The sequence below is a fragment of the Tigriopus californicus genome, chromosome 8, assembly GCF_007210705.1.
Source record: "Tigriopus californicus strain San Diego chromosome 8, Tcal_SD_v2.1, whole genome shotgun sequence".
NCBI classification, from domain to species: Eukaryota; Metazoa; Arthropoda; class Copepoda; order Harpacticoida; family Harpacticidae; genus Tigriopus; species Tigriopus californicus.
Genome location: NC_081447.1, coordinates 2,503,334 through 2,528,082, shown reverse-complemented (window position 1 = coordinate 2,528,082; position 24,749 = coordinate 2,503,334). Strand labels below are relative to the sequence as shown.

At 42.1% G+C, this 24,749-nt stretch overlaps 4 protein-coding genes across 4 annotated transcripts; 1 reads left to right on the top strand and 3 right to left on the bottom strand.

The window, feature by feature from the left end:
• Positions 1 to 582: 582 nt before the first annotated feature.
• Positions 583 to 2,891, bottom strand: LOC131885967 (xyloside xylosyltransferase 1-like). The gene is made up of 2 exons (XM_059234182.1): positions 2,197 to 2,891; positions 583 to 2,000 (listed from the first exon to the last, which is right to left on the bottom strand). The coding sequence occupies exons 1-2, from the start codon at positions 2,559 to 2,561 to the stop codon at positions 1,028 to 1,030; spliced, it is 1,338 nt and encodes a 445-aa protein (XP_059090165.1). The 5' UTR covers positions 2,562 to 2,891; the 3' UTR covers positions 583 to 1,027.
• A 126-nt stretch (positions 2,892 to 3,017) lies between these two features.
• On the bottom strand, positions 3,018 to 5,691 carry LOC131885966 (solute carrier organic anion transporter family member 74D-like). The gene has a single exon (XM_059234181.1). The coding sequence runs from the start codon at positions 5,236 to 5,238 to the stop codon at positions 3,187 to 3,189; it is 2,052 nt and encodes a 683-aa protein (XP_059090164.1). The 5' UTR covers positions 5,239 to 5,691; the 3' UTR covers positions 3,018 to 3,186.
• A 151-nt stretch (positions 5,692 to 5,842) lies between these two features.
• LOC131885969 (CCAAT/enhancer-binding protein homolog 2-like) lies at positions 5,843 to 8,316 on the bottom strand. The gene is made up of 4 exons (XM_059234185.1): positions 8,153 to 8,316; positions 7,640 to 7,916; positions 6,303 to 6,391; positions 5,843 to 6,189 (listed from the first exon to the last, which is right to left on the bottom strand). The coding sequence occupies exons 2-4, from the start codon at positions 7,875 to 7,877 to the stop codon at positions 6,127 to 6,129; spliced, it is 390 nt and encodes a 129-aa protein (XP_059090168.1). The 5' UTR covers positions 7,878 to 7,916; positions 8,153 to 8,316; the 3' UTR covers positions 5,843 to 6,126.
• Positions 8,317 to 14,870: 6,554 nt separating this feature from the next.
• LOC131885886 (CCAAT/enhancer-binding protein-like) lies at positions 14,871 to 17,454 on the top strand. The gene has a single exon (XM_059234074.1). It carries the CDS (start codon positions 15,249 to 15,251, stop codon positions 16,401 to 16,403), a length of 1,155 nt encoding a protein of 384 aa, XP_059090057.1. The 5' UTR covers positions 14,871 to 15,248; the 3' UTR covers positions 16,404 to 17,454.
• The last annotated feature ends 7,295 nt before the right edge of the window (positions 17,455 to 24,749 follow it).

Genomic DNA, 24,749 nt, shown 5'->3' with positions numbered 1-24,749 from the left:
TTCGTCCTGATTTATTCTTTCCTGATGGGCAATTTTGCCCCTTTTCTTGCCATTCGAGTCGTGAGGGTCATTGTCAAACAGTGGAACGGACATGCTGAAAGAACATCCAAGCTACTTTTTTTCGAAGAACATCTCCGTCGACTGAGCCAGTTTTTATATATTCATTGTTCGCTTCAAAGGATCAGACAAAGCTCCTTTTTCTAGTCCACAGTGGGTTCGACTATCATAAGACCACGTGGTAAGAGTACAACCAACCACCCAACCAAGCAAACCAAACCACCAGTGAGTAGCAGTTTTGAAAACAATATCCCGGGTTCTCGCAATATTCGAACCTCAAAGACGAGGTTGGAATTTTAATAAAAGCGGGAAGAGGGAGAAAGAGAACGAAGATCTTCTTGCTCAGGAGTCTTGTCAGATGTATGGGAACACACTTCATCCTGGAAAAGGATGATCCATGTGAGAGAGATTGAAGTATTCGACGTGAAATAATGAATCCATCGAGCAGCATGATTTTCCTCTCGAATTGTGATTTTTTTGTGCCCCTTATAAACTGAATCCTCCCCTATCTACTGTATTTGCATTTCCAATGTGTGTAGAAACTCGACGATACGATCTTCTAGTGAGCAAATTGGCTGGCTTAGTTTCGGCACAAAAACTTTCATTTGGCGACTCGTTTTCCTCTCTGGGCTTTTTCTGCGGGAAGCAAGAAACTTTTTTTATGGAATGAGATCCACCTATCAAACGCATCAGATGAAATCTTCCCATTTCTCTGTGGCGACCATCTGCGCCTGAACGAGATGAAAATGAAGGAAAACTTTGCCACTGGAAATGAAACTTTCAGGTCCGAACTTCAGCTGTGAAACTGTTAGTGTGTATTTCAGATGCATTTTTGAACGATGGTGGCCTCTTCTTGAGGTTACTGGTGAGGTGAACGGTATTTCGGTAACTTTATAGGGAGGCAATGCTATAGCCCGAATAAAGTCTTCCTGTGATCTGACGACGTTGAAATGGCATTCTTGTTATTTATTCAGTCTTCTTCTGGAATTTCAAATCCCCCGTTTCCGTGATAGATTTTTGGCGAGGCCGTACAGTTATGATAGCTTTGAAAGATATGAAGGAACGGATATCGCATCATCGAAGTGTCTAGCTGGTAATTGAATTCACAAGGCAGAACATGGAACCATTCCGGTCGTTCCAAAGCCAGGAGAGTGAAGAGGCATTGGTCCCCTAAATGGCTTTTGAAGATGTACTTCTCTGACAAGCGGTCCACCACGCCCTCGTGATTCATTACCATCCGATTGAAGTCCACGTTGGTTCGCATTTTTTCGAAATCGAAGAGAACCACTCCTGTGTTAAGGCCCTGGAATCGACCGGGTTCCCCGATGTGTGTTCCCGGGTTCTGTTCCCGATAATAGCGAAGGACGTGTCGATAATGAGGAGACAGGTCCAGACCGACCCCCATCAGAATCTCTGGCTCAAAGAGATCGAATTGGGCGTCCAGCTCTTGGATGTCTATCCTAAATTTGAGGTCAATGTCAAGCATGATAAAGCGACGGAATGGAAAAATGAGATGATAGAAGGGACCGATCATAAAGAGATCATCTCTGTATTTGGCGGCTTCCACCGAGCCCGAAGTAAAATTGGGCTTGAGTCGACGGATGGTAGATGAGAAGCGACGGGAGATAGCTTGAACGTCAAAGAAATCATACGTCACGTTCAAACCAATCGAACTAAGTCCGTTGAGGTCGATGGGAAGGTACTTCTTCAAGATGGGATCAAGGAGTGGAACACTAATGGGATCGGTGAGAAAGACAAAGTGAAGTGACTTGCGACGGGACTGTCGCAGAATACTTCTCAGAACCGTGAAGAACTGTTGCCTCAATTTCACACCCTTCTTGCCTGGTCGCCACACATTCTTGACGATCATTCCTATGCAAATGGGATCATCAGCAGGGTGACGCTGTCGGCGGTACGTTGAATATGGATGACTAGAAAACGACCTGAAACCGAAATGCTGATTGTGAGCGAGCTGTGTTCTTGGACAAGTTTCACGTTCCCTTTTAGAGTTTGTTTTAGATTCAATGTCAAAGGGCCTACACATACATATGAATGCTCCTCCTCAGAGAATTTGAATTAAGATACAGGCACCGAGAGCAAGGATCTCCATGTTCCATGTTCATTTAAGCAGTCATTTACCTTGTAGATGTCCATTCGACTTCTATGTCATCTTCACCCTCGGGATCATCATATACATGGAATTCGGCTAATGGTCCCACTCGTGGGTGGTGTGTGTTGTCGGCCATGTCCATTTCGTCTTTGGTCTGTTGTTCATCTGGCTGTTGATCTTGGGCTGTCTTGTCACTTTCGTCTTGAAGGGAGAAGAACGAGGAGATCGAGGGCCAGATGTGAGGTGGAAATTGGTTCTGTTGTCCTCTCAATGAGGTTCTCCAATCAATATCGTCTGGCCTTTGAACAACCCACAAAATTTCCGTGACCAGGCCCAATCCAAGGACGGTCAAAACGCCTGAGGCTACAAGCTCGCGGATCACGTCGCCTTTCATGTTTATACTCGTTCACAAGTAAGAGCTAAAAGTCTTCTGTTCCATTGGAGCTGCAATATTTACCACCAAAATGAGGGCACGTTTCCCAGAACTGTTATTGGATCGTTTGGGGGGGACCTTCAAGACAATCTTTCGACAGGTCCATCATTTACACCTGGGTTTGAAATTGTTCCTAACCAACCAAATGGGCAACCATAAATTTCAAGCTCGACATTGTTATTTTTCAGGCAATTCCCATCCTTTGTGGCAAATACAACCAGAGGAAAAGAAGTACCCAAGATAAAATGGAACGCGGTTAAAAACAGTTTACACACGCACTTTTAAATTTTTGAACATGGTTTCAATTTGGTGAGAGATCTTTATGAGCTAAATCGAAGCACTTAGGCTTTGCCAGACAAGTGTTACTCAGCACATTCTTTCCTTTATTTTTTTTTGCACCTATTGGCATCACGTAACCTCGGTCGCGGCATCAAGACAGGTAGCTCCTAGTGAAAAAAATAAAGGATTTCTCTGTTATAGGTATGTATATATGTGTGTCTAAAATCTGATGCAGTTGCCGAGGACAAAAATGGGCTAAAAATAAAACATCCGAAAAAAGACAACAATTTAAAGCACGACAATGATTCTACAAGGTCACGTGTTTGGTCTCCAGCTCGATATCGACAAAGTCAATTGGGTCTTTCCCAAACCCCGATACTACGGATTTGTTATCATCCTCATATTCACTATCGTAGACCTTCAAATCCCCAATGTAGTACCAGACCCCGACATCGCACAGGAAGCCCAAAAACATACAGATAGTCATCATTCCGAAGAGATAGTGTCTCATCAAATCAGTATCATAGACGAGGCAATTGGTGGTCTCGCCACATTTTTCCGCCCACACCTCGCAGGTGCTATCAATGAGGGCTCCAACCAATATGGGACTAGGCAGAAAAACAAGTAAACTGAAGACGGATACTTGTAGTGTCAGACTGGCAGCTTTATCCTGAATATCGATCATTCGTAACGATATCAACATGTTTGGGACACGGGTCGAGGCTCCCACTGCGGCAATTATCAGTAGAATGCCGAGGGCACCGTAAAAGACTCCCTTGCAATCGTAAGGGCAATATCCTTCTACGGCACTTGATATGACGGTGGAAGTATCATCTAAAAACTTGAGGGGTCGAATAGCGTCACCATCGGCAGCTTGATCAGCTTGGTTCTTCAGGTCCCACCAAGGTTTGGCTCTTAAGAGCTTCTCTCTTTCGGAATGAGCGGCCACACAGGAGCAGTTTTCAAAGAACTTTTTTTTCTTTCCATCTTTAAGTCTTTCAACCAGAGACATCTGACAACCCGCGTGGCAAGGTGAGAAGAAATTTGTCTGCCCGTCCATTGAGCAAATAGGATGGAAGTCGACGGAAGCACATTGACATTCATTGTTGCACGGCAAAACGTTCCCCTGAGTGGTCACCCCAGATATACTCAATTTGGGACAAGATAGGAATAACAGGGAGGCTACAGCCAGAACTCCAAACCCTCCAACGATGGCGCAGTAGCCAGCCAGGGATTTAGCTGAGGGCTTCCGCTTTCCAACAAAATAACCCGAGACCAACATGCCAACTGCGGTGGGTAAGGCGTTCGCCAATCCGCCCAATCCGCCGCCCTTGGATGCATTTTGTCTGAAGTGGTATTCCAAGTATTTCGGCATGAACGTTGCGAGGCCAATGAATCCAAAGAGAACGAACACGGTGGAAAACACGTTCAGGACCCATATCTTGTTGGTTACTAGCCTCCTTGTCACACCAAACAGTTCTTCGAGCCATTCTTTGGCCGTTTCCGGATCCTTACCCCGTTGCTCTTGGATCATTTTTGCGTCCGAGCTGCCTGAAGGTAACCTTTGGGGGAAAAGGGTGAGGAATGGGGACGACACGAACAAAAGTCCTCCAATGATGATAAATCCAATCCACCACGCTCCCAGCCATCTTGGATCATTCAGATCAAAGTCGGGTGTCTGGGATGGATGAATGTAGATGGCCAGCATGGAAGCCCCAAGGATATAACCCAATGTCGGACCAATGGTCCTCGAGCAAAGGATAATGCTTAATCTGAAGGGGGAATCGGTCTTGTCCGAGTTGTCGTCGACATATGGAATTCCAAATGAGTAGAAGAATGACACTCCAATGCCCATAAGAAAAATCCCCATGAAGATGATAGCCAGACTTCCCAAATCCTTGGAAGCCTTCCCATTGGCGCACGAATCAGCCCGTGTTCCATTGATAAGACAAGTATCACTGTCAAAGTTCACATTACTTTGCTCTTGTCTCAGTTCGTACGATTTGTCCCCAAGGAAGTGAGGCAAGGAGATCATGAAGCACCCAAGGGAGCCCAGCGTTATGGCCAGTCCCATATACAGGGGTCGACGTTTGACTCGCCCTACAAATGGCAAGGCAAAGATGAAAAAGATCTGACTAATTTCGTTGCCCGAGTAGAGCCAAGCAGCATCTTGAGACTTCAATCCGAATCTCTTCTCGACGGTTGATAAGACCACTGACAAATACGAGAACATCATGGTTTGGAAAATGCCCGTACACACATAAAGAGCCAGGTACAGCCTTGCCGAGGCCCACTTCCGAAGATAGGTGGGCCTCCAGTTGAACAACCCGCATGAGGTGGCCTTTTCTTCAGGGGTCATCCTTTTACAAACGATTCACTTGATGTCCTTCGTTAGAACTCCATGTGCGCCCCACTTACAGGAATGGATCTGTGCTCAAAAGTTTTATAACTGGCCTAACATGACCTACACCAGGCAGTGAACGTTCAGTAACATAACATGCAGCGGTTGAGCCCCCGCTTATACCACCTTTAGACTGCATGAGAGACGCTCAATGGTCTCGTCACTCTCAAAAGTCGCGAGTACGTACGTACACTTTGAACAACTTAGTCTACCTGAAATCTTTTTTTTTTCATTTAAACCGGGCCCTCGTGTCTTTTGTTTGATGTGTGGTAGATCAGGCAGGCCTGGATGACATCCTCTTCGAATCGTTTCAATGGAAATAGGACTCCCCTGTTCGAGGTAGAAAGACTAACACGAGTAATGACACTTCTTTTGATGGGATCAAGTTTGATTTTTTAATCTTGATGCAAATGGATCTGAACTTAAACATTAATGTGAAATGAGCGGAAAGCGTTTGAATTGCAAATTGCAGGAGTTATGCTTCGTTGCTTGAAGTAAATCTGGACATGCAAACAAGAGCACACACCCAAACTTGATTTCAAAGGGAAATTGAACAACAATAGAACCTTTTCATAATAAGATTTAATTTTTCACTCTATTTCATGCATATTGTTGATCGAATAGGGCATCGAATACGTTGATACCAATTCAACAGCCACGCGAATAATCACACATTTGGGTCATTTGAGGGCTTCTTAGCTCACCCATCAAAGTCTCCAACAAGGCAGGTAGTAAGTAAACAGATGTACACAATGCTTGTACAAATTACGTCAAGAAAATGCAGTTCGACACTGGATTTCCTTCGTCAACCCATGATTATCTTGGAATGAGATGCGATCAGCCCTCTCATGAGAGACCTCCGGATTGGGACTGGTTACTGGTTTCGGAGTAATTCGAGCTCATCTGGTCCTGAAACAATGAAATGGAGAAAAAGGTCGATCAGAGTGTGTCGACAAGAAATCGGATCCACAATGGGACTTCGAACTTGAAGCTGTGGTCCATGCGCCATTCTGGTAGCAAACCTTTTTATCATTGTTGAACTGGTCATCCTCGTCGTCATTGAGAAGATTCTTGATGTCCAGGTCGTCTAAACATAATCCATGTGAGGAACCTGAGGTAATACGCACAAGTTATGGATCATTGAAGAGATCAATCTGGGATCTCGAAGTGAATCTTTAATTAAGACAGGTAAAAAATAAAGATGTCTCGACTAAATAATCCCTTGCCTGAAAAAGTGCCTCCTGGGCGATAGCTGGGCTTTATCTATTGGCCCTGAAGCATACCATTTCCCGACTATTTAGAGGAAGTGACTGCATTTGACCGATATTAAAGTTCGTGAGTCTTATTTTTAATCATAGTAGAATTCTCTGGCTATGGGTTCAGTTGCGATCGCCTGAGTTGGCCCTGAGCCATCAGTTGTTGAAAATGTAAAGTTTTCTTGACACGTTTAAAGACATCTTCTACGATGGCAATGTTTCCGAATTCCTCCATGGATCTTCGTGCTTGTCGACCTGCATGTGAACCACTCAAGGATATCCCGAATTACATCTGAAGCGAAAGGCTTTCAGTTTCGGTTGAGGGCCCTTTGGGCTATCATCATCGTCATCACTCTTATAACTTTGAGGTAAAGGAGGATAATTCTAAATTTACCGGCAGATCGTACGTTTAGGCTTATTAATTCCAAATGAGCAATGAACGAGCATGTGTGTGTGTGGTTCAAAGAAAAGGCAAACGTATAAAATGCTGGCAAATGTTGAATTTCGAGGACAACGGATCGGGCATACATTTTAGCGCGACAAAGTGACTTTTTTTGGAAGTATAAATGTGTGAATGAGCACTAGGTTTCTAGATGTAAACAACAATGCATGACAACCAAATTATATTTTTCTACTAGTCTCGAGTTTGGATTAACTTAAAGATATCATTTTCGATCATCTTTTATTACAGGCACATTCCTTTTGTTGTTCAGAATTTATCGATTTAAAGACAACAAAGTAATGAATCTTCAATTTGATCCTCTGAGGGATAACACTTCCTAGAGTGATTTATTCAGCCAACGAGGTGGACTATGGCGATATATTTAAAGAAAAATCAGACACTATCGGAGCATATTTTTCACATTTGAGTATTTCTCAGCCTAAGCCAATCCTCCGCTCCTTACAAGGGCAAATGCGAAGACATTGCCTAATCAAGTATTTTGCGAATTTGGTAGGAAAAAAACTTCAGGGAAATAAATCCGGACAACCATGCAAAAACGTTCCCTCTTTCTCAATTCCTAACGTCATTCATCAAACAACAGAAAAAAATGTCACCCGACTGGGGGTTAGCTCTTCATAGTGGTCTTCAAGCTTCCACCCACCTGCATGTGCCATGAAGATGTCTTTGAGGAATGTTAGCTCCTTGGACAAGAGCTTGATCCTCTCCTCCAGCATCTCGTTCTCTGTCTTGAGTTTCGTCACTCGGGTATGGGTCTCCTGGGCCCTTTGGCGGGCCTTTTCCCGCGACCGCTTCACGGCTTCATTATTCCGGGCACGTCGGGATAAATACTCATTGTCCCCATTGCCATTGCCACTTTGTGAGTTCTTGCGGGGACCCATATTGTCACGAGTTAGTGGTCCAAAAGTCTCAATGATCCCCTGTAATACACACACACTATCACGGATTAGGAACTGTAACACTATACACCACCATTCATTACACACTACACAAAACAAAGTTCAGGGATGAACAACTTGTCCAATACTGCCAATATTAAAGCCATGCCAGACAAGAAAGAAATGGCGCAATAGTGGTACAAATAGTAAGTCTACGTGTCTTTAAAGTCTGGAAATTTCTTGGAGCAACAGCTACAACAACGCATGATGCAACTTACCTTGGAAGGGTCAAATGAGGAGTGAATGATTCAATGGGGGAGGATTCAGAGGATTCAGTTTAAGATGACGCAATGTTGAACAATTTCCAGAGTGGAGAGGAGTATGTGTTCCATGTATACGACCAGAACTCCAGCAGATAAAACAAGCTGAATTGGCTAGCCACGTGCAGCCATTCCAGCCCGGGATCCAGGTTGACAGGCTGAAATTCGGTTGAGATAGGACATAAACTACGTGGATGGACTTTAATTCGTGAAAGCCTTTATTTCAAGGAGAATATACCTGAAATTTGACTGAGTTGAGAAATGAGAAGGCCTTTGTCTTTGCGGTTCAGTTGAGGAGAGCCCTTTTCATTTGGGGGTCTTTCTGGGGCGGATGATGACTCAGGAGAAAGCTATTGCGCAATTTCTGAAATACGTGCTTGATGACTTCGTAATCATCTCTGGTAGTATTGATGAGCCCTTTGTCATTTATTCAAAAGCGTATAGTTTGGATTTATATTCTCGGGATATGAGTATTCTGTTGAAATGAGAATAATATTAATAATTGAAACTGAATACTTCGTAATTGAGACAAGAGAGGGCGCTAGCACGAGTGCCGTGAATCTCCAAAAGCTCGCGAGAGTCCTCTGTAGTGCACGTATTTTCGAAGTCTGATATATTGCAAAAAGTATTGGTATTTATCATATCAAGTCGATTAGGTCAATTAAGTTTGTTTCCCGTTTTATCAGAATAATATAGTTTTAACTTTCCATAATGTCATTTAGCAATGCTTTAGTGTCGGTCAACTACCCTCTCTTGACTTGCTACACATGGCGGATCTTACATCCGCCATAAGTCGTACCTCAGATCCTCAGCCAAAATGAAACATCATTTACACCATTACTTCTCTTAAATTTCGATGACATTATTCATCACAGCTATTTCTCTTAAAATCTTAACGACAAATATTTCAGGTTCATTTTCTCATTTTGGCTTTACATCAATTTATCTGGTATGAAATATCTCATGGCATATGTATGCCAAATATAGATAAAGAATTTGCACCCTATCAAGCATACTATATCCAAAAAGACAAAAGATGTCTAATATTTGAAAGGCCATGTGCCCTATGGCGGCATGAAATAGATTTTATGAATATGCGCTTTGGCTCAAAGCGACTAGAACTGATTGCTGTGGCCGCTCAAAATTATCTCAACAAAGTCATGAAAGGCAAAAGGCCTCTTTAACTGAGTCACATTTGGTCAATTGTTGGAGCTTTCGTAGAAAAAATCTTCAATGAAATAGTGGTACTTCGACAAAAAAAATGAAGTATTTAATCACACATAACCTAATCACAGTTTAGATGCAGACATATACGTAAACATGGAAATGAGGAAGGCTAAGGAGCATGGTTTAACATACTCATCAAATCAGGGAATGAGCGGATACCAATAGCATCCGTCGGGATCACGTTCTAATGCTTGACACTAGAGTGAGCTAGAGAGGAGATATCCCAACAAAGCGAAATGCTGCATGGCGTAGAACTGAAGTTACGGGTAGAACAAAACGCTTTGCACAGGCCACTAGGCATGCCTTACTCACCTTTTATCATGTATTGATTCCTACTCTCCAAGACCACTTGAACCTGATATTGATGGAAAGCTTCAAATAGCATGAATAACTTCAAGCTTTTGACAACGGTTTCTTCAGGTTGACCAGATTTAGAGCAAGGCTCTTAGATTTGGGAACTTGTAGGAACACCATTTTCAAATTAGCTACGTTATTGCGCCCATTGTAGCCTGTTTAATTACCAGGTTTTTTTTTAAATTGGGCACCTTGCATCTTGTAGCTCAAACTAAAACTGATGTTCATACACTAACCGAATCTGTTTTTTTTTGCGAGCTGATCATTGGGTCATCCTGGGTTTCTATGCACTCACCCCCCACGCGACCTCTGACGGCCAGATAATCTCTGACTTTTGTTATTAATTGTTTCTTCCTGGGGTCATATTGTTTTGATATTCAGCAATAGTATCTCGGAATATTGCTTCAAAAGCAAAAGCGGAACTTTTCCTAGAGAGAAACGGAAAAAAAGAGGGTCGAAAAAATTAACCAATTATTTTAGGACCAATATAATTGCGCCATTTTTTAGTGCAAATGGATTACAGTTCCTTTTCCAAAAAAAGGCATAGAATACTATAACTCTCTTGTTACTGCCCTAGTAATTTGTAGATTGCATGTTCTCCATTTCGATCCAATGTAGGAATAGGATTATGTTGTAGGTAGTTTTGAAGACTTAAAAGTTCAAGTCAAGGAGACCGAAGATTAGTCTCAATGGTGTCAATCATAAACAATTAGCAGAATTTGACACTTATCAATGAGTCCTTTGGAATTATGTGACGATACATAATGGTTTGTATCTTAATTGGTACCAATTTTCACCAAAATAGTCGAAATTACCTTTGAGACTAGATTTAGCATTTTTGAAATTATTGTTACAAAGTTAGGTTTGCTTGTTTTGTTGCTTTATAATTATCATGGAATTGTAAAGAAACTTGAAGCACAAATTTGTATTTTGGACCTCATAGACCTAGACTGGCGATTCTGGCGTGAACGGAAGGAAAGTTTTGTCTAATGTAAAGTGCATACATGCCCCATTTTTTCTGGGTCTTTGGCAAAGATCGTTGCTTTTATTTCGAAGTGACAATTAGCCATGCCTCACTCACCTTTTATCATGTATTGATTCCTACTCTCCAAGACCACTTATTGATGGATATTGATGGAAAGCTTCATATAAGCAAGAATAACTTCAAGCTTTTGCCAAAGGTTTCTTCAGGTTGGCCAGATCGACTTTGCATTTCTCCGAACAAAAGAAACTAAATAAAACTATGAAAGCGTTAGTAATTTTGACTCATAGTTATGAAAAACTGTCAGAATGACTCGAGAGAAATGGGAAAAAATCTACTGCAACTTAATCTAATAGAAACGTTCAAACTGGTGGATCCCGTTCATAAGACCTATCGCGAAATGAAATGCAAGTCGAAATTCATGATACTCGTCAATGTCTAGCACAAATTGCATTGTCAATCCACATGCATTTGCTGACCATTCACATCAGTCGTAGATTTACCGTTGATTGTCGAGTCCAAACTTTTTTTTCCCGTGCATGTCGTACGTAGTAGTACATATGTTTCTCTCTTCATTCTCGAAACACAATCTTCGGTCTCGAAAAAGCCACCAAACTGACGCATGGGAGCCTCCCGTCAACGCCAGGCACAGTTTGTGTCACTCGTTTACAATAGGATCGGATGGCTTGACAGTGCCATTTTTTTCTCTCTCTTTCGCTCTCTTCATGCCCCTTCGAACTTGCACCAGTAGTTTCACAGGTTCTTCTCCATTCTCAAGCTGTTTCCCGAATCCCAACCCAGCGACATCGACCACTTTGCGGTGAAAGTTTCGTTTCCTTCTCGCGTACAGAACAAGTCAGTCAGCAAGGAAGCAAGCAAGCTGTCTTAGTGTACATACCACTTCTACTACTACAACTACTACTGTACATACAGAGTACGTACGCAATTCTCAGTTGCTCAGGCCTCGATTCCAGGTGGACGAAATGAACTACTCGACGACGAGAATGAGGAGAATGAGGAGGAGGAGGAGGAGGAGGAGGAGGAAGAACACGGAGAAGTTCGTCTGGAGAGGATGATGTTCGCTTCCAATGGAGGGCGGAGGATGAATGCGTACATCACCATCCATCTACGAGTGTCTATCTATCCATCTATCTATCCATCTATCCATGCATCCACGCATCCATGCACGTTCAACGTTCTGGAGAACTGGCGAATGATCGATGTTCACTTGAATTGATAGTTATGTCACCGAGACCAGCAGAGTCTCGAGTTTCTCGCGGGTATTGCCCAAAAACGTAAGGGGCTTAGCTTGAGTTGCAAATCCTAGAGCTCGGAAATGAAGTTCAAGATGAGTTGGGATTTGGAGATCTGAATTGGCCTCTGGAATTTCCTTTTGATGGGTGAATCTGCTCATACCCGGTGAAATTTGGGTTGGGCTATTCTGCAAGAAAAAATGGCTGAATTGATTGGCTTAGTTGGTGTTATATCCTAATGTTGTATCGGACGGCCCCACTAGTCAATGAATGTTTTGGTTGGTGTCCTAGTCAGGATTTCTAACTAAAGTCAACGGCTATTTTATGTAGCAATGCAATCTTATTCTGGTCATGACGAGTAGATCGTCTGTGGTACATAGATTTCCTATACCACCCCATTTTCCATCCCATTCCTCCCCGGGAAGGGATATGTTGTATCCTAATCATCTGCCGTTATTTCATTTCTTTTCTACTCTTCCACATCCCTCAATACTCGCTTACAGTATATGCCTCTATATCTCCGCAACAAATATCATTCATACACCGTCACATGCGAATATATTACTTAGTTACTTGAACTTGTCTTTACTTGGGGCATTTTGAGTTTCCTTATTTCGAATCTACAAGAGTTTTAGAGGCAGGATTGAGCCTAAAGTGGATAATCCAAGTGGAACAACTTTTTACTATGTTTAGATAGAACTGTGTTCACTTTACACTACGACAAGATTGCTATTTACTGACTTAGTATTTACTGAATAGTCTTTATGAAAAAATTCGCCTATTAACAGGTAAAGACTTATGTTCTCTGAGTTATCTTCTTCTAAAAGTAACAAGATCTTTCAACAAGAAACATTCGTTATGTAAATGATTTGTTCCGACCAAAAAGGATTCGGTTCAGATAGCATATCTCTGTATCAACGTAACAAAGGCTATTGTTTTAAGATCTTGCGACTTTTAGAATAAGGTAACTTGCAGATTAAAAGTATGTTGTTGAGCATTTGCGAAATTTGGACATTGGCGATTCGGTTAATCGTTAAAACATTCTGTATTCCGAGTTGGGTCAAAATGTCAAATATTCGACAAATTATCGTGTTTGAGTCATTTTCAACAAAAATGTCTCATTTGTCTGATGTCCATAATAAGGTTTCTCATTTTACAGATACTTGGAATTCTAGAAAGGTTGGACTGCGATCCTAACTGTAATTGATGACGATAATGCTTTATTCAGGGATTTGTATGAAGTAAGTAGGGTATAAAAGTTGTTGTTGAGAAACTGAATATAAATCAAACCTAGATTTGAGATCCCTAAGTAATCGTCATAGGTATGTAACTGAAAGAAAACGACTCTGGATTAAAATATATTCTAGATACTTACTTACTAAGAACTTTTTTTCTTATCGGATAGGGCAGGAAAGACTTCAATGTTTATCAATGTGGTTGGCGTCATTGCCTTTAATGCATCGATCAAATAAGTGATAACATCATTTTACTCAAAGAGGTACTTTTTCATAACATCTTCATGTTTGCTAAAGGAGGAGTCAATGAACTCGGTGTTTTTACACTTGTCGGGATTTTGTCAATTGCACCACCAATTAAACATGTGGGTGAAAAAATGACAGGACCTTTACAACATCTCAGTGTGTTGAGCTCATACACGTATAGTGCACATGTATGTACTAGATGGATAGGAGAACTCAATACAAGCGATGACTCAACTTTTTAGTATATATCTTTATCTTCACTCGATCTGAGATAAATACTTTCCAACTCAAGCACGTGAACTTTGGCCCCAAACACTCAGGGCTGTTTTTCTTCCATTAGGATAATGAGCAATAATTGTCTCGTTTTACTATTATTGAGGGCTAATCTTGTAAAAGGATCTTGGCCAGAGAGCAGAATTCGCTAGATATTTTTCATGAATGCAAACTGTGAACAAGCGGAAAATCTTGAAATAAAAACAAAAGTAAATCCAACAAACGTACATAACTAATCATTCGAAGGAATATTGATTGACATTTGTCTTTAATGATTCTTTGAGAGAGTGTTATCACAGTAACGCTTCTAGCAAAGACTTCAGACTGTCTCATTGAACTAGCCCAATTTCGTTATCACCCCAATCAAAGTGAAGTATCCTCCACCACGACTGCTTAAAACTATGTTAAGGTTGTTCAGATGAGCCATGTTCGGAAATGGGGGGATCGAGAGTAATTGGGAGCTCCACTTCACACCCACATCGGATGGATGGCATTCATAGTTTTGGAGTTTGAATGGGAGTCTTAGAGGGTCGGAAGAGCAGCTTGTACCAACCCTCGTCAGTCGAGTACTACAGCAGAACTCACACACCTTTTACAGTTTATTGTTCACGGTTTCTGACAATTTCCCGCCAGAGCCTTATGGATTTCCTGCTCCAGGACATGGAAGTAGCCAAGCCAATTCCTTCTCCTCGTTCGTTTTGACAGCTTGCATGGTCTCTGACTGCGGCTACTACAAGTACCGCTAGATGTGCCCTCCGGCCAGCTGTTGGAAATCTGTTCAGCGTGTGGAGGAACCAGAAGCCATCCTCGTCTCTTTCTCCTTCTCCGTGTCATCTTTTCCTTCCACGTCTTCTTGATCTTCCTCTTCCAGCTCCACCACCACTTCTCCTGCACATCGCAGATACCCTAGGTGGTTGAACAGGGATAGTCACTTGGGATATTTTCTCGCAAATAACGTCACGGATCGCCTAGGACTTCTCTTCGAACGGAGATCAGCCCGGCCAGGCAAACCGAGGGACGACGGGCCTTCGGTGGGTGGATGGGTGTGTGAGTCGGTCGGTCGAAGGAACGGACGAAGTAACGAACGATCAAGGAAGAGAGGACGAGAAGATTGATACGGGCCACTGAAGAGAAAGAAGGCATGAGGCATTCAAGCCCTACCAGATTCCCGACGAACTGCTTGGGAAAGAAAAGAGAAAGAGGGGAAAGAGATAGCGAATGAAATCTGTCCCTACGAACAACTGCGCGAGGAAAGGCTCCTAGAGTCAGTCTACTTTCAACAGAGGTCCTGGGTGGACTGGTATCTGTCAAGTTTTCCCGACTTTACGAGGAGCACTTGATCGACTCTGGGCGATTTGTTTTCGTGGTATGCATCCCAAGAAGTGGTGGACTCACGGTTTAGAACGTTAAGTGTGAAAGACGAACGGACCAGTCGGTGGTGGATTGGGGTTGTGAATGGAGTATGAGTAGTGGTGTGACTAGACATGGAATCCTCGCCTCACATGTATGACCCAAACACACATCAGGGTAACAACGGTGGTACTACCTCTCCAATGGAGAGACCCCTAACCAAAGGTGGACCTTGTGCTCCCGCGGCATATAAGGTTAAGCATATCAACCATCACGGCGGCGTCCCAGGGGCTCCTGGCACCACCGAAGGGGTACATGGGGGTGGGGATCTGGCCGAGCTGGCCTCCTCGGAGATTTCTCTGGACCTCCAGGGCCTCATCGATGACCACAACTTTGGGGAGGAGAACATCTTCGGCGATGACCTGAACCATGGGTATGGCTTGCCGCATCGCACCTCACCAAACGGGTCAATCGGATCCTCAGGACAATCCAGCCCCGGACAGGAATCGCCTCAGAGTTTCCAGCAATATCGAAACACCCTCGCCTATCTTCCCGGATCAGTGCATAGTGGTGCCGCCTCCTACAACACACAGATCCCTCCCGTCAGCAACAACCCGAGCCAAAGTGGCGCGGCCACCTCGGTGGGTCCCGGGGGGATCAATACCAATATTCAAGTGAAACAGGAGCCCGTGGACGGCAATAGCGGCCACGGAGCTTCGGCCAACCATGCATCCTTCAATTCTCCCAACAGTAACAACTCTAGTATCACCAATAGTAATGCCCCCGCCAACAATAATACCAACAACACTAGTGCCTATTCGAATGGGACGGTGAGCAGCACCACCCCCGGCCCGCCCCATCATCCTGCTTTAGCGTCCAATCACAATAACTCGAGTGGGGGATATCCTACAGTCCTGCCATCTCTCAAATCATTTAGTCAAGCTCCCAAATACCTGCAGGCCTCGAGCAACATCCCCTTGCACATGAGCAAGAAGAGGGTAGACCGAAATTCCGACGAATATCGACGACGAAGGGAACGGAACAATGTCGCCGTGCGGAAGTCGCGGGAAAAAGCCAAAGAACGATCGAGAATGACCGAAGAACGCGTCAAGATCCTGGCTCGAGAAAATGAGCGCCTCCAGAAGAAAGTGGAGCTTCTCCAAGAGGAGCTCACTGTTCTCCGCTCTTTGTTCTCCAATGTGGGCGTGTTGCCGGAGCATATCCATCGGGAGCTCTCCAAACACATGGACAACTTCCAACAGCAACATAACGCTATGGCGTGCATGTGAGACCCCGCCCACCAATGAAATGATGCCAGCTTTAGATCCACCAAGATTCAACTTCTCTCATGAAAAACGAAAAGAACCCGATCGACGTTTCCCACTCCTTCAGATCGTCTCGACTTTCGCTCGTGATGATCCAGATTCGAATCTAGAGCCTCGTCATCCGAGGGCAAAATGACGCAAGGCTGCTGGCCTTCGAGAGTGTGATGCATAAACAATACTCGTGCTCAGCTGCAAGTTGAAACTTGTTCAGCCCTTTCCGGATTATCATGTGTATTTGATGGCCATTCGAGCCACCTTCGTATAGCAACACCCGCACACTTGAGATGATGTCTCGACGAGAAGCAACATCTAGTCAGAAATTGATCCTGTTCCAGCCTCCAATGCTCTGAGCTTCCCCCTCTATTTACTCCATCACGTCCTCTTCCTCCTCCTCCTCCTCTTAGAAAATATCTGGCCAACCTCATGAAGAGAGCCTACCTCCACATGCTATATGAGATGACGACAGTAACAGTTTGAAATTACTGACGATGATTATGATTCATCCTGACTTGTGATATTGCACACCAAAACTCTGTGGTATACATTCTACCTATTTTACATACACTATTTCAAGTTAGACCAACCAATCTAGGAATATAATCTGACCTGATCCGCCCACGATAAATGGAATTGTACTGAAACACACATCATACTTGTCATAACTTGAACTCATTGAATATCAGCTCTGAATACTCGAAAAAAAAGAAAAGAATAAGAATAAGGCAAAGTTAGTATGTGTCTAGTCCCAGTTTGTAATCTACCACGCCATTTGTACGAACAAGAAGAAAAAAACGTGTCTCAGAATGACGCTCTCTCTTCTTCAGAACCGACGACAACGACGAGAAGAAAACTGTGTCCATTGCAGACACGAGAAGTTTGTACGAGCCAAACATGAAAGGCAATAATAATACTGTTTCATCCATGTAACAAAATAGGTGTTCTTGATTCACATTTTTTCGTTGACATCACCTTTATCCAATATCTCTTAGCACAAATAAATGGATTATAAATATGACATGATTTCGACTGATTGTCCCAGACAAAACGGGACGGGTTATTTACTCTTTAGACTCGCCTCCTTGGCCTAACTACATACACTTCACTTTATCTAATCTCGACGATATCAAACCCACCACACAATCAGGCCTATGGGCCCTGATTAAAGCACATGTATGGTGAACCTAAATCTCAAGTTCAGAGGCCTAGTCAAGGTAACATCATCGTTATTTACAAAAAGACACTCACTTTATCTCAATAAATCACGCAAACCTCAGCCTGATCCAATTTGCATGAATACAATCAATTTGCATATACGAGTAATATACGTATTCTGTAAGGTATCTCAAGTCGTCTGTGTCAATGAGCCTGGTGTCTGACATTTGTTGGGATTCTGAGCCACCGCAAAAACTGCCTTTTCCCCACAATGATATTCTACATAAAATTTGGCACATGGTCTTTGGCCAGGTCCCTTCCACATTGTTTTCAATGACAGTGAGCACTCTATTCAATGATGACTAAAAAAATTCGAAAACTTCTTTCATCGACTTTAAACCTTTCAGTTTAGCTATTTGGGAAGAGGCTTCCAAGATTCATCCAAAAACACACATGTGCTTCATGTCCTAGGAATAAATGGGATAAATTTCTTCTTGTGCAGACTTCACTTCAAATACTGAGAATAAAACCTCCAACATTTCAAGATGAACGTAAAATCGAAACAGATTTTGAATGCTTCAATACTTTGAACGCTTTGTTTCAATCATGTACTTGGAGCAAATGTATCGGCTAATACAACGACGCACCGTACATTAAAATTGACAATTCTAATTCTTCTTAGAATTTGTCCCAAACGGAGCTGAGCGAGGATTTTTTGTTGTACGCAAGCCATTTCCGAGCTTTCTTGGTAAAGCTGGATTTTTCTGAAGCTTTCAATTCATGTTTTAAAAAGTCTGGAGTTTGAGCATTGCATGCTTACAAATGACTTAAAAAGTGCGTTTTCATAGGCTAAACTTGCATCGCATACACTGATATTCGTGTATGTTATAACATCGTTTTTAATAAAAAAAATGGATAATAGCGCAAAGGGCCTTCCTTGTCCTTACCACTCATTGAAAGTCTCTTTGCTTAATATCAATTTTAAAATGGGCCCCAAATCGCCATGTGCAGCTCTAATTGAATTGACATTCATGTACGACTATATCCAATGGGACATGCTTCTCGCAATAAATCCTTTAAAATGAATGTGCATTATTACAGGTTATTATTTCTTTTTTGAAACTTTACAATACTTCACAAACTTTACAAAACCCGTCTGTAACGTCTTTGACATGATATCAGGTTGATTCTAAGTAACTAACTAAACTATGTATGCATATTCGTGGGTGCTCATTCCTACCGCGTCACATCTTATGTCTTAATCTAAAAATAATGCAAATACATCTTTTTAACCAAGATGAGTAATGGATCACTGTAAAAATTACATTCATCCGCTTTCAACTAAAACCCGCATGAAATGGATATTACCGATAAAATTATATATTTTTCGAAATTGGCCTAATTTTCCCAGTTGTTCTTGATTATGAATTACTCTAACATGAAAATCTGCGATGCAAATTCATCTTTTACATCTGTTGTTTGAAGATGTGCTCATTTTACTTTTCCATAATTTCAGGCTTTGGTTTTGGGCGCAATTGCTAAGTTATTCGTTGTTAATACTTAAGGCAGCCCAACATTCCATTCCAACCAACGCTAATTTGTTATCAATCAGTTATCGTAAATACGAGATCAACAAAGCTTTAACAAAGAACGCACTAAGACCTGCCTCTATGGTATAATAACAAATTGCCTTATGCATAGGATCAATCATGTTCTCAAACATAATAGCTTTTGCCGCCAAAATAAGCACCTGGCAATACATGAAGCACGAAGAATGCGCCAGTCTCACTGGGGATGACAATTTGACAAACCTTCCAGGAGAAAGTGACAATTGTTTCTGCTTGGGATACAGAGCATGCAAATGAAACGACTTTCATCCACCACCAAAGACAACAGATCCATTCCGACAACCCCACCACCCCACAAGATAGAACAGAATCCGCGGGAAAGAAATGAAAACAATGACGGTGGATCTGGAACTGACCCTTGTGCTAGTCTAGAATTTGATGAATAGCTTTCTGTGAGTTATGAGGAGTTTGCGTTGTGCCCTCATGTGTATCCTATCCCGGATCATCATTACCTGACGATAATATTCATCATTGCAACTAGCGCCCGTGACGACAAACGACTCATTAGTTCTTCTTCCTAACATTTCTAGATGTGCCTCGTATACATTCGTCTGAAAATACCAAAAAAGAGAGTAAATGGTAAGAAAAATCGGCTTAGGAAAATGATGCTAAAACGGGTTCCTTTTTCAAACCAAAACCAAGTCATAGGCTATTCTTGCTACAAAAGGAAATGGAAGCCAAGCAGCGACAATATTGAAGGAAACGAAGATCTGGCCCAGCAGGACTAACAATAAATCTTGTCCTTTTCGTGGCATATTTGTCTACGATTCGGGGTGTCAGACAAATGGGACCTGGTTAATGGTTATTCAGAATTCTTTATCATCATTCACAACGGCTGTGCGTGTGACAGACCATGCATATATGAATCTCGACATTGTCCAAGATTGGAGAGACACACAACTCTAATTAACCATGACAGGCTAGTTTCACTTCAAGTCATTTTTATGGAATCCAACCTAGGTATGCTAATAGAAATTATAAACAAGTTCCCAAGATTCCTCTCCCACAAGCTCAACCCACCACATAAGCACAATGGCTTCCAACACCCGGGATTTTTTTGCTATTTCGCACCAGTACTTACCGGCACTTCCTCCAACCACGTCTTTAACTTACCAAGGCCAAACACTTTTTCCAGGGTGACTATCTGACTCAACAACTCCCACTTGACAACCATGCATAGCCTGGTGAGCTTGAAGTGCATTGAAAAGTAAGTTAACATTGTTGCCATTTTAACCCAAATTTGAATTTAAGAACACTACGTGAAATACTGCAAGCCCACTGAGCTGATTCGACGTCAAAAACCGGTCACGCTTCCAGCTGTCAACTTTCTCCAAGCATCTGGAGGGAAGATCGGCAGCTTCAAATCAAGCTGGCAAGATCGCGCACTCAATGGGTGAGAACTCCTGATAAAAAATACCTTTAGCCGTTTTCCAGTTTCTGGAGATCTCAACTTGAGGAACTGTTCACGGAGAGAAGTGATCGATCCAGATCTTCAGTTCTTTGACGCCAAGAATATCGCAGAGCGTATCTGAGCTTCAGACCAAAACACAACTTTTATCCGTGCTGCTGATCTCATGCGTCTCACTTTCCCCGTATCCAAAGAGGTAATCCTCAAAATGATTATCTCAAGTCTTTGGTTCAAAAATCGCTTACATTTTTCTCGCCAAATCAAGAGCTAATGTAAGAGATCATGCGATCAATCGAGTGATATGACAATGCCTAATATTACTTAAAATGATTGAAGGTGGTTACGTTGTAGAGCTCGCCGAAGACTGTTGTTTATCACATAAATGAGGGTGGATCAACGTTTTAACTTCAATACATAAATCCGATGGGGTGCGAGCAATAGAAAAAAAAACTACAGTTGGTGTGGATGTTTGTTGAGGTCTCTATCAAAGTTTTATTGATCAGACCCTAAGAAAAGGCCCTTTTACTTCTCTGTCACTCGCTTTGCACACCCACAGTCTCCAATTTGGAGAAGAAGTAAAATTGAAAACATCTAATTGGGACCCATTTCGTACTGACGCCTCCCTGTACTGAAATATTTTCAACTTTGGTTTATTACTGGCAGAGCTGTGTATGCAGCTTGACCAAGAATGGAATACTTATCCGAAAGTAAGTATTTTTTCAACATTCGGCAACTCATTGACCGGGTCGAGCGAGCATGAGGTTTACTTACATGAGTTGAAATGTGCTTGAAGTGATGCTCAATTGAGCAATGTTGCTAATGTGCTCCATCACGTTCCAATGGTTACGCATTACTCTGGCCATTTTGTTCAAATTGGAGGAATGAGGATCATCACATGCCTTTCTTGCGTTTCAACTTGTCATGATGTCCCTTATGTAAAGTGGCTGAACTTAAGCTCTCACTCGACTAATTCTGAATGCTCTAATATCTTTCTCTGGCACATTCAAATGATAGAGTGAATCCAAACACCTCTTTCGAAACATGATGCCTACGATCTCTGACAAACGTTGATTTAGAATGCTTGAGGAAGGTACATAAACATTTGACTTTGCTTAAAATCTTATGATTGTTGGAGTGGTTACTATCGAAAGCACGTTTTCTCTCTCTCATGCTTCTATGAGCACGATGCAAGTAGCAGCTGAGTTCAGGCCCTCGAAAGTAGTTAGCAGCTGGAATTCGAGTTGGAAGGAACTCTTGTCGTCATCTCTCTCTAAAGAACTGTTACATTCAGTTCAAAACGGGATGTAACATCTATAGAAATGAAATGAGCTTCCTGACTGTATGAGCGGAAATACTGTACTCTATCAACACCTAGGTACGTAATGTTTCAAGTAACGGAATCAACTTATGTTGTAAATGAAGTATTGTATCAGAGGCATTATGTTCTAGCTCGTAAAGTGACGCATTGCTCTCAAAGTACGCTAAAACCAATACCTACCCTCCCTCTGAACTTATATATTCCAATTGGAAAGGTATGTTTCCAACTTGACACTTCTTTGGGATATGACAAACTTCATATCGTTTGTCTCAGATGGGAGCGAAGTTGCGGCTGTCTGGATGGAGAGTAAAGGATGGATGGATGGATGGATGGATAGATAGATAGGTAGATTGGATGGATGGATGGATGGCTTCGCCGAGCGGGAAAGAAAAGTTGAAAGTTTGGGAAAAGACACATCCACGCGGTGATGTGACGAAGAAACACGATGATATTTTCGCGTTTCTCACGGACCAGACCAGTCAGTGATTTTGGCCGCTCTCTTTCTCTCCTGCCTGTCGAATCACATGAGAATGGCTATTCTTGCGTGAAATGAAGCTCATCTATTTTTTGCTCATTTAGATATTCAATTTTCGCGATGGGATCTGATCCGTCAACCAAACTGGACTCTTTAATTGCAAATTGTGACTTGTCAAGCGTTCAAGATTGAGAAAGTTCGTCTATGGACCAGTTTCTGTAACCTAAATCGAAACCCATTTGCATTTCACTTTCGCAACTACCATCTCTTGGTTTTCAAAAAATGACGCCAAAAAACAGCAAAACTTGCTCTGATTCGTAATTAGTTTGACACATTCACATCAAGTATGCACGCTTTGACTTCTCAGCTTGAACGGAACTAAACGGAACCGATGCCCTGCAGCTGATAATAACTGGACTCGGAGTAAAATTCAATATGTTTCCTTCCATGCAACGGTTTTCAAACCTCAGGATCTCCTTCCAAAGTAAAGCTAAAGCAGCTTCACGCTTGGCAACGTGCTCACCAATGAATCGGTCCTTCACGGGTACCAAAGTAAGTACATAAGTTGATATATCAAAAGGCCTTGTGGTGAAAGTTTTCTCTCTCTTTCTTTCTCTCCTTCTCGCCCGTCTGGATCAAGTTCAAACCACAGAGTGCGGCTAAGGGTGGCTATTGTCTTAGCGAGCACGAACATATCATTGAAAAGACTTCCTTGCTTCCTTGTCCAAAAACACGAGCACAATCTGACGATTACGGTTGTTTTCCCCAGGATTGAACCTGGTATAAAAAAGAAACTATCCTCTCGGCCCAAAATACCATTCTGCCTACTTGATTAATTGAGAGGTTGTAATAGCCAAGGATCTGTCGATTGAGATCTTGGGCCACATACAAATTTTTCGGTATCTAAATTACAAGTCTGCTATCCTTCAGCTTCAAGATACAGGATAAAAAGTGTACGCCAGACCTGGTTACCTGGTTTTCCACCTCAAAATTCATTTTCAGCCATCTTTACTCCGACGTAGAGATCGTAGGTGGTCTTGAGAGGAGCGAGCTTACCTCCATTTTTTCTCTACTCAAGTAATCTTACCCTCGTAACTCCTGAGTTGTACAGGAGGAGCGAGTGGAAACTCTTCTTTACCTAGTTTCCGCTACACGGCTAAATGGTTCGATAAGATTACAGTTGCCAACTTGAATGCGTGGATGGCGGAGAGGGGAAAAAATCATCGTCGCTTGTGTCTTTTTGAGTGAAAGTTTGGGAAAGGTGACGGAGCGTGTTCTGTTCTGTTCTGGAATGGTTTGCCTCCCTCTGTAGTACAGCATACATTGTACACTCACTCATGGATCCACCCTGTGAATGTAGAATGTTGGTGGAACTTGGAAGATATCATCGTGCTTGATATTGGATGTACCATCCATGAAGAGTGTAGGAATCGAACCAAAACAAGACGATTCGGGAGGGAGGGAAGTGCGGGAAAAATTGCAGATCTCAGAGCAGATCGTAATTCATATGAGGAACATACTAACCTCAAAGTTGGTAGGATATAGATCATAGGAGCCTCTTCATTGCCGTTATGAGAACCCAGGCAATACATGATGACATTTTGGCGGATTGAAAAAAGAGAAAACTTTTTATTGGGTAAAGAATTAAGGTTTTTTGGTTGAGATATTTTGAGATATACTAATATAATACGGTCATATTCTGATTATTAGAAATTGCTGCTGCAGATTTTATTGTTATTAAGTGAATTTGTACCTTATTCAACCCTATTTTGTTTCATCCTTTCAGCATGCGTGGTGAAATAAGGAATGACGTGTGCTTAGAAAATCAATTTTTATATTGAATCTGTTGCTAAGCTATCATTGTAAACAATTGTACTTAGTGTTTCCTTATTTTTCATCACTGTTATGCATATGTTTTTTTCTTATCAGTTTTGCAACTTTTGAGTATTCTGCTTTGGTCTGGAAGTGTTGGCGACAATAACATTACAAATCTGTAATTCTTTATTTAGAGAGAAGAAAGGTGTGCATTTATTAGCACATATTGGAACAACAGATCCAATAAATCTGTTAGATCATCGTTCCAATAGATCCAATAGGAACGATGAATGTAATCACAGTAAAACACGTTTCATCTTTAGTGAATCAATTTTCAACTAATCTTTCAAAAAATCACGTTAGATGGCGTCATGTTCATGACAGATATCAATGCCACTTTAGTAAAAGCCCTCTTGCGGTAAGATATGATACATATGCAATTTTGTACATCATCATCTTAAAGACCAGGGATAGGCCAACCCAACTGTGCCTTTGATTCCTGATCATTGTTTTG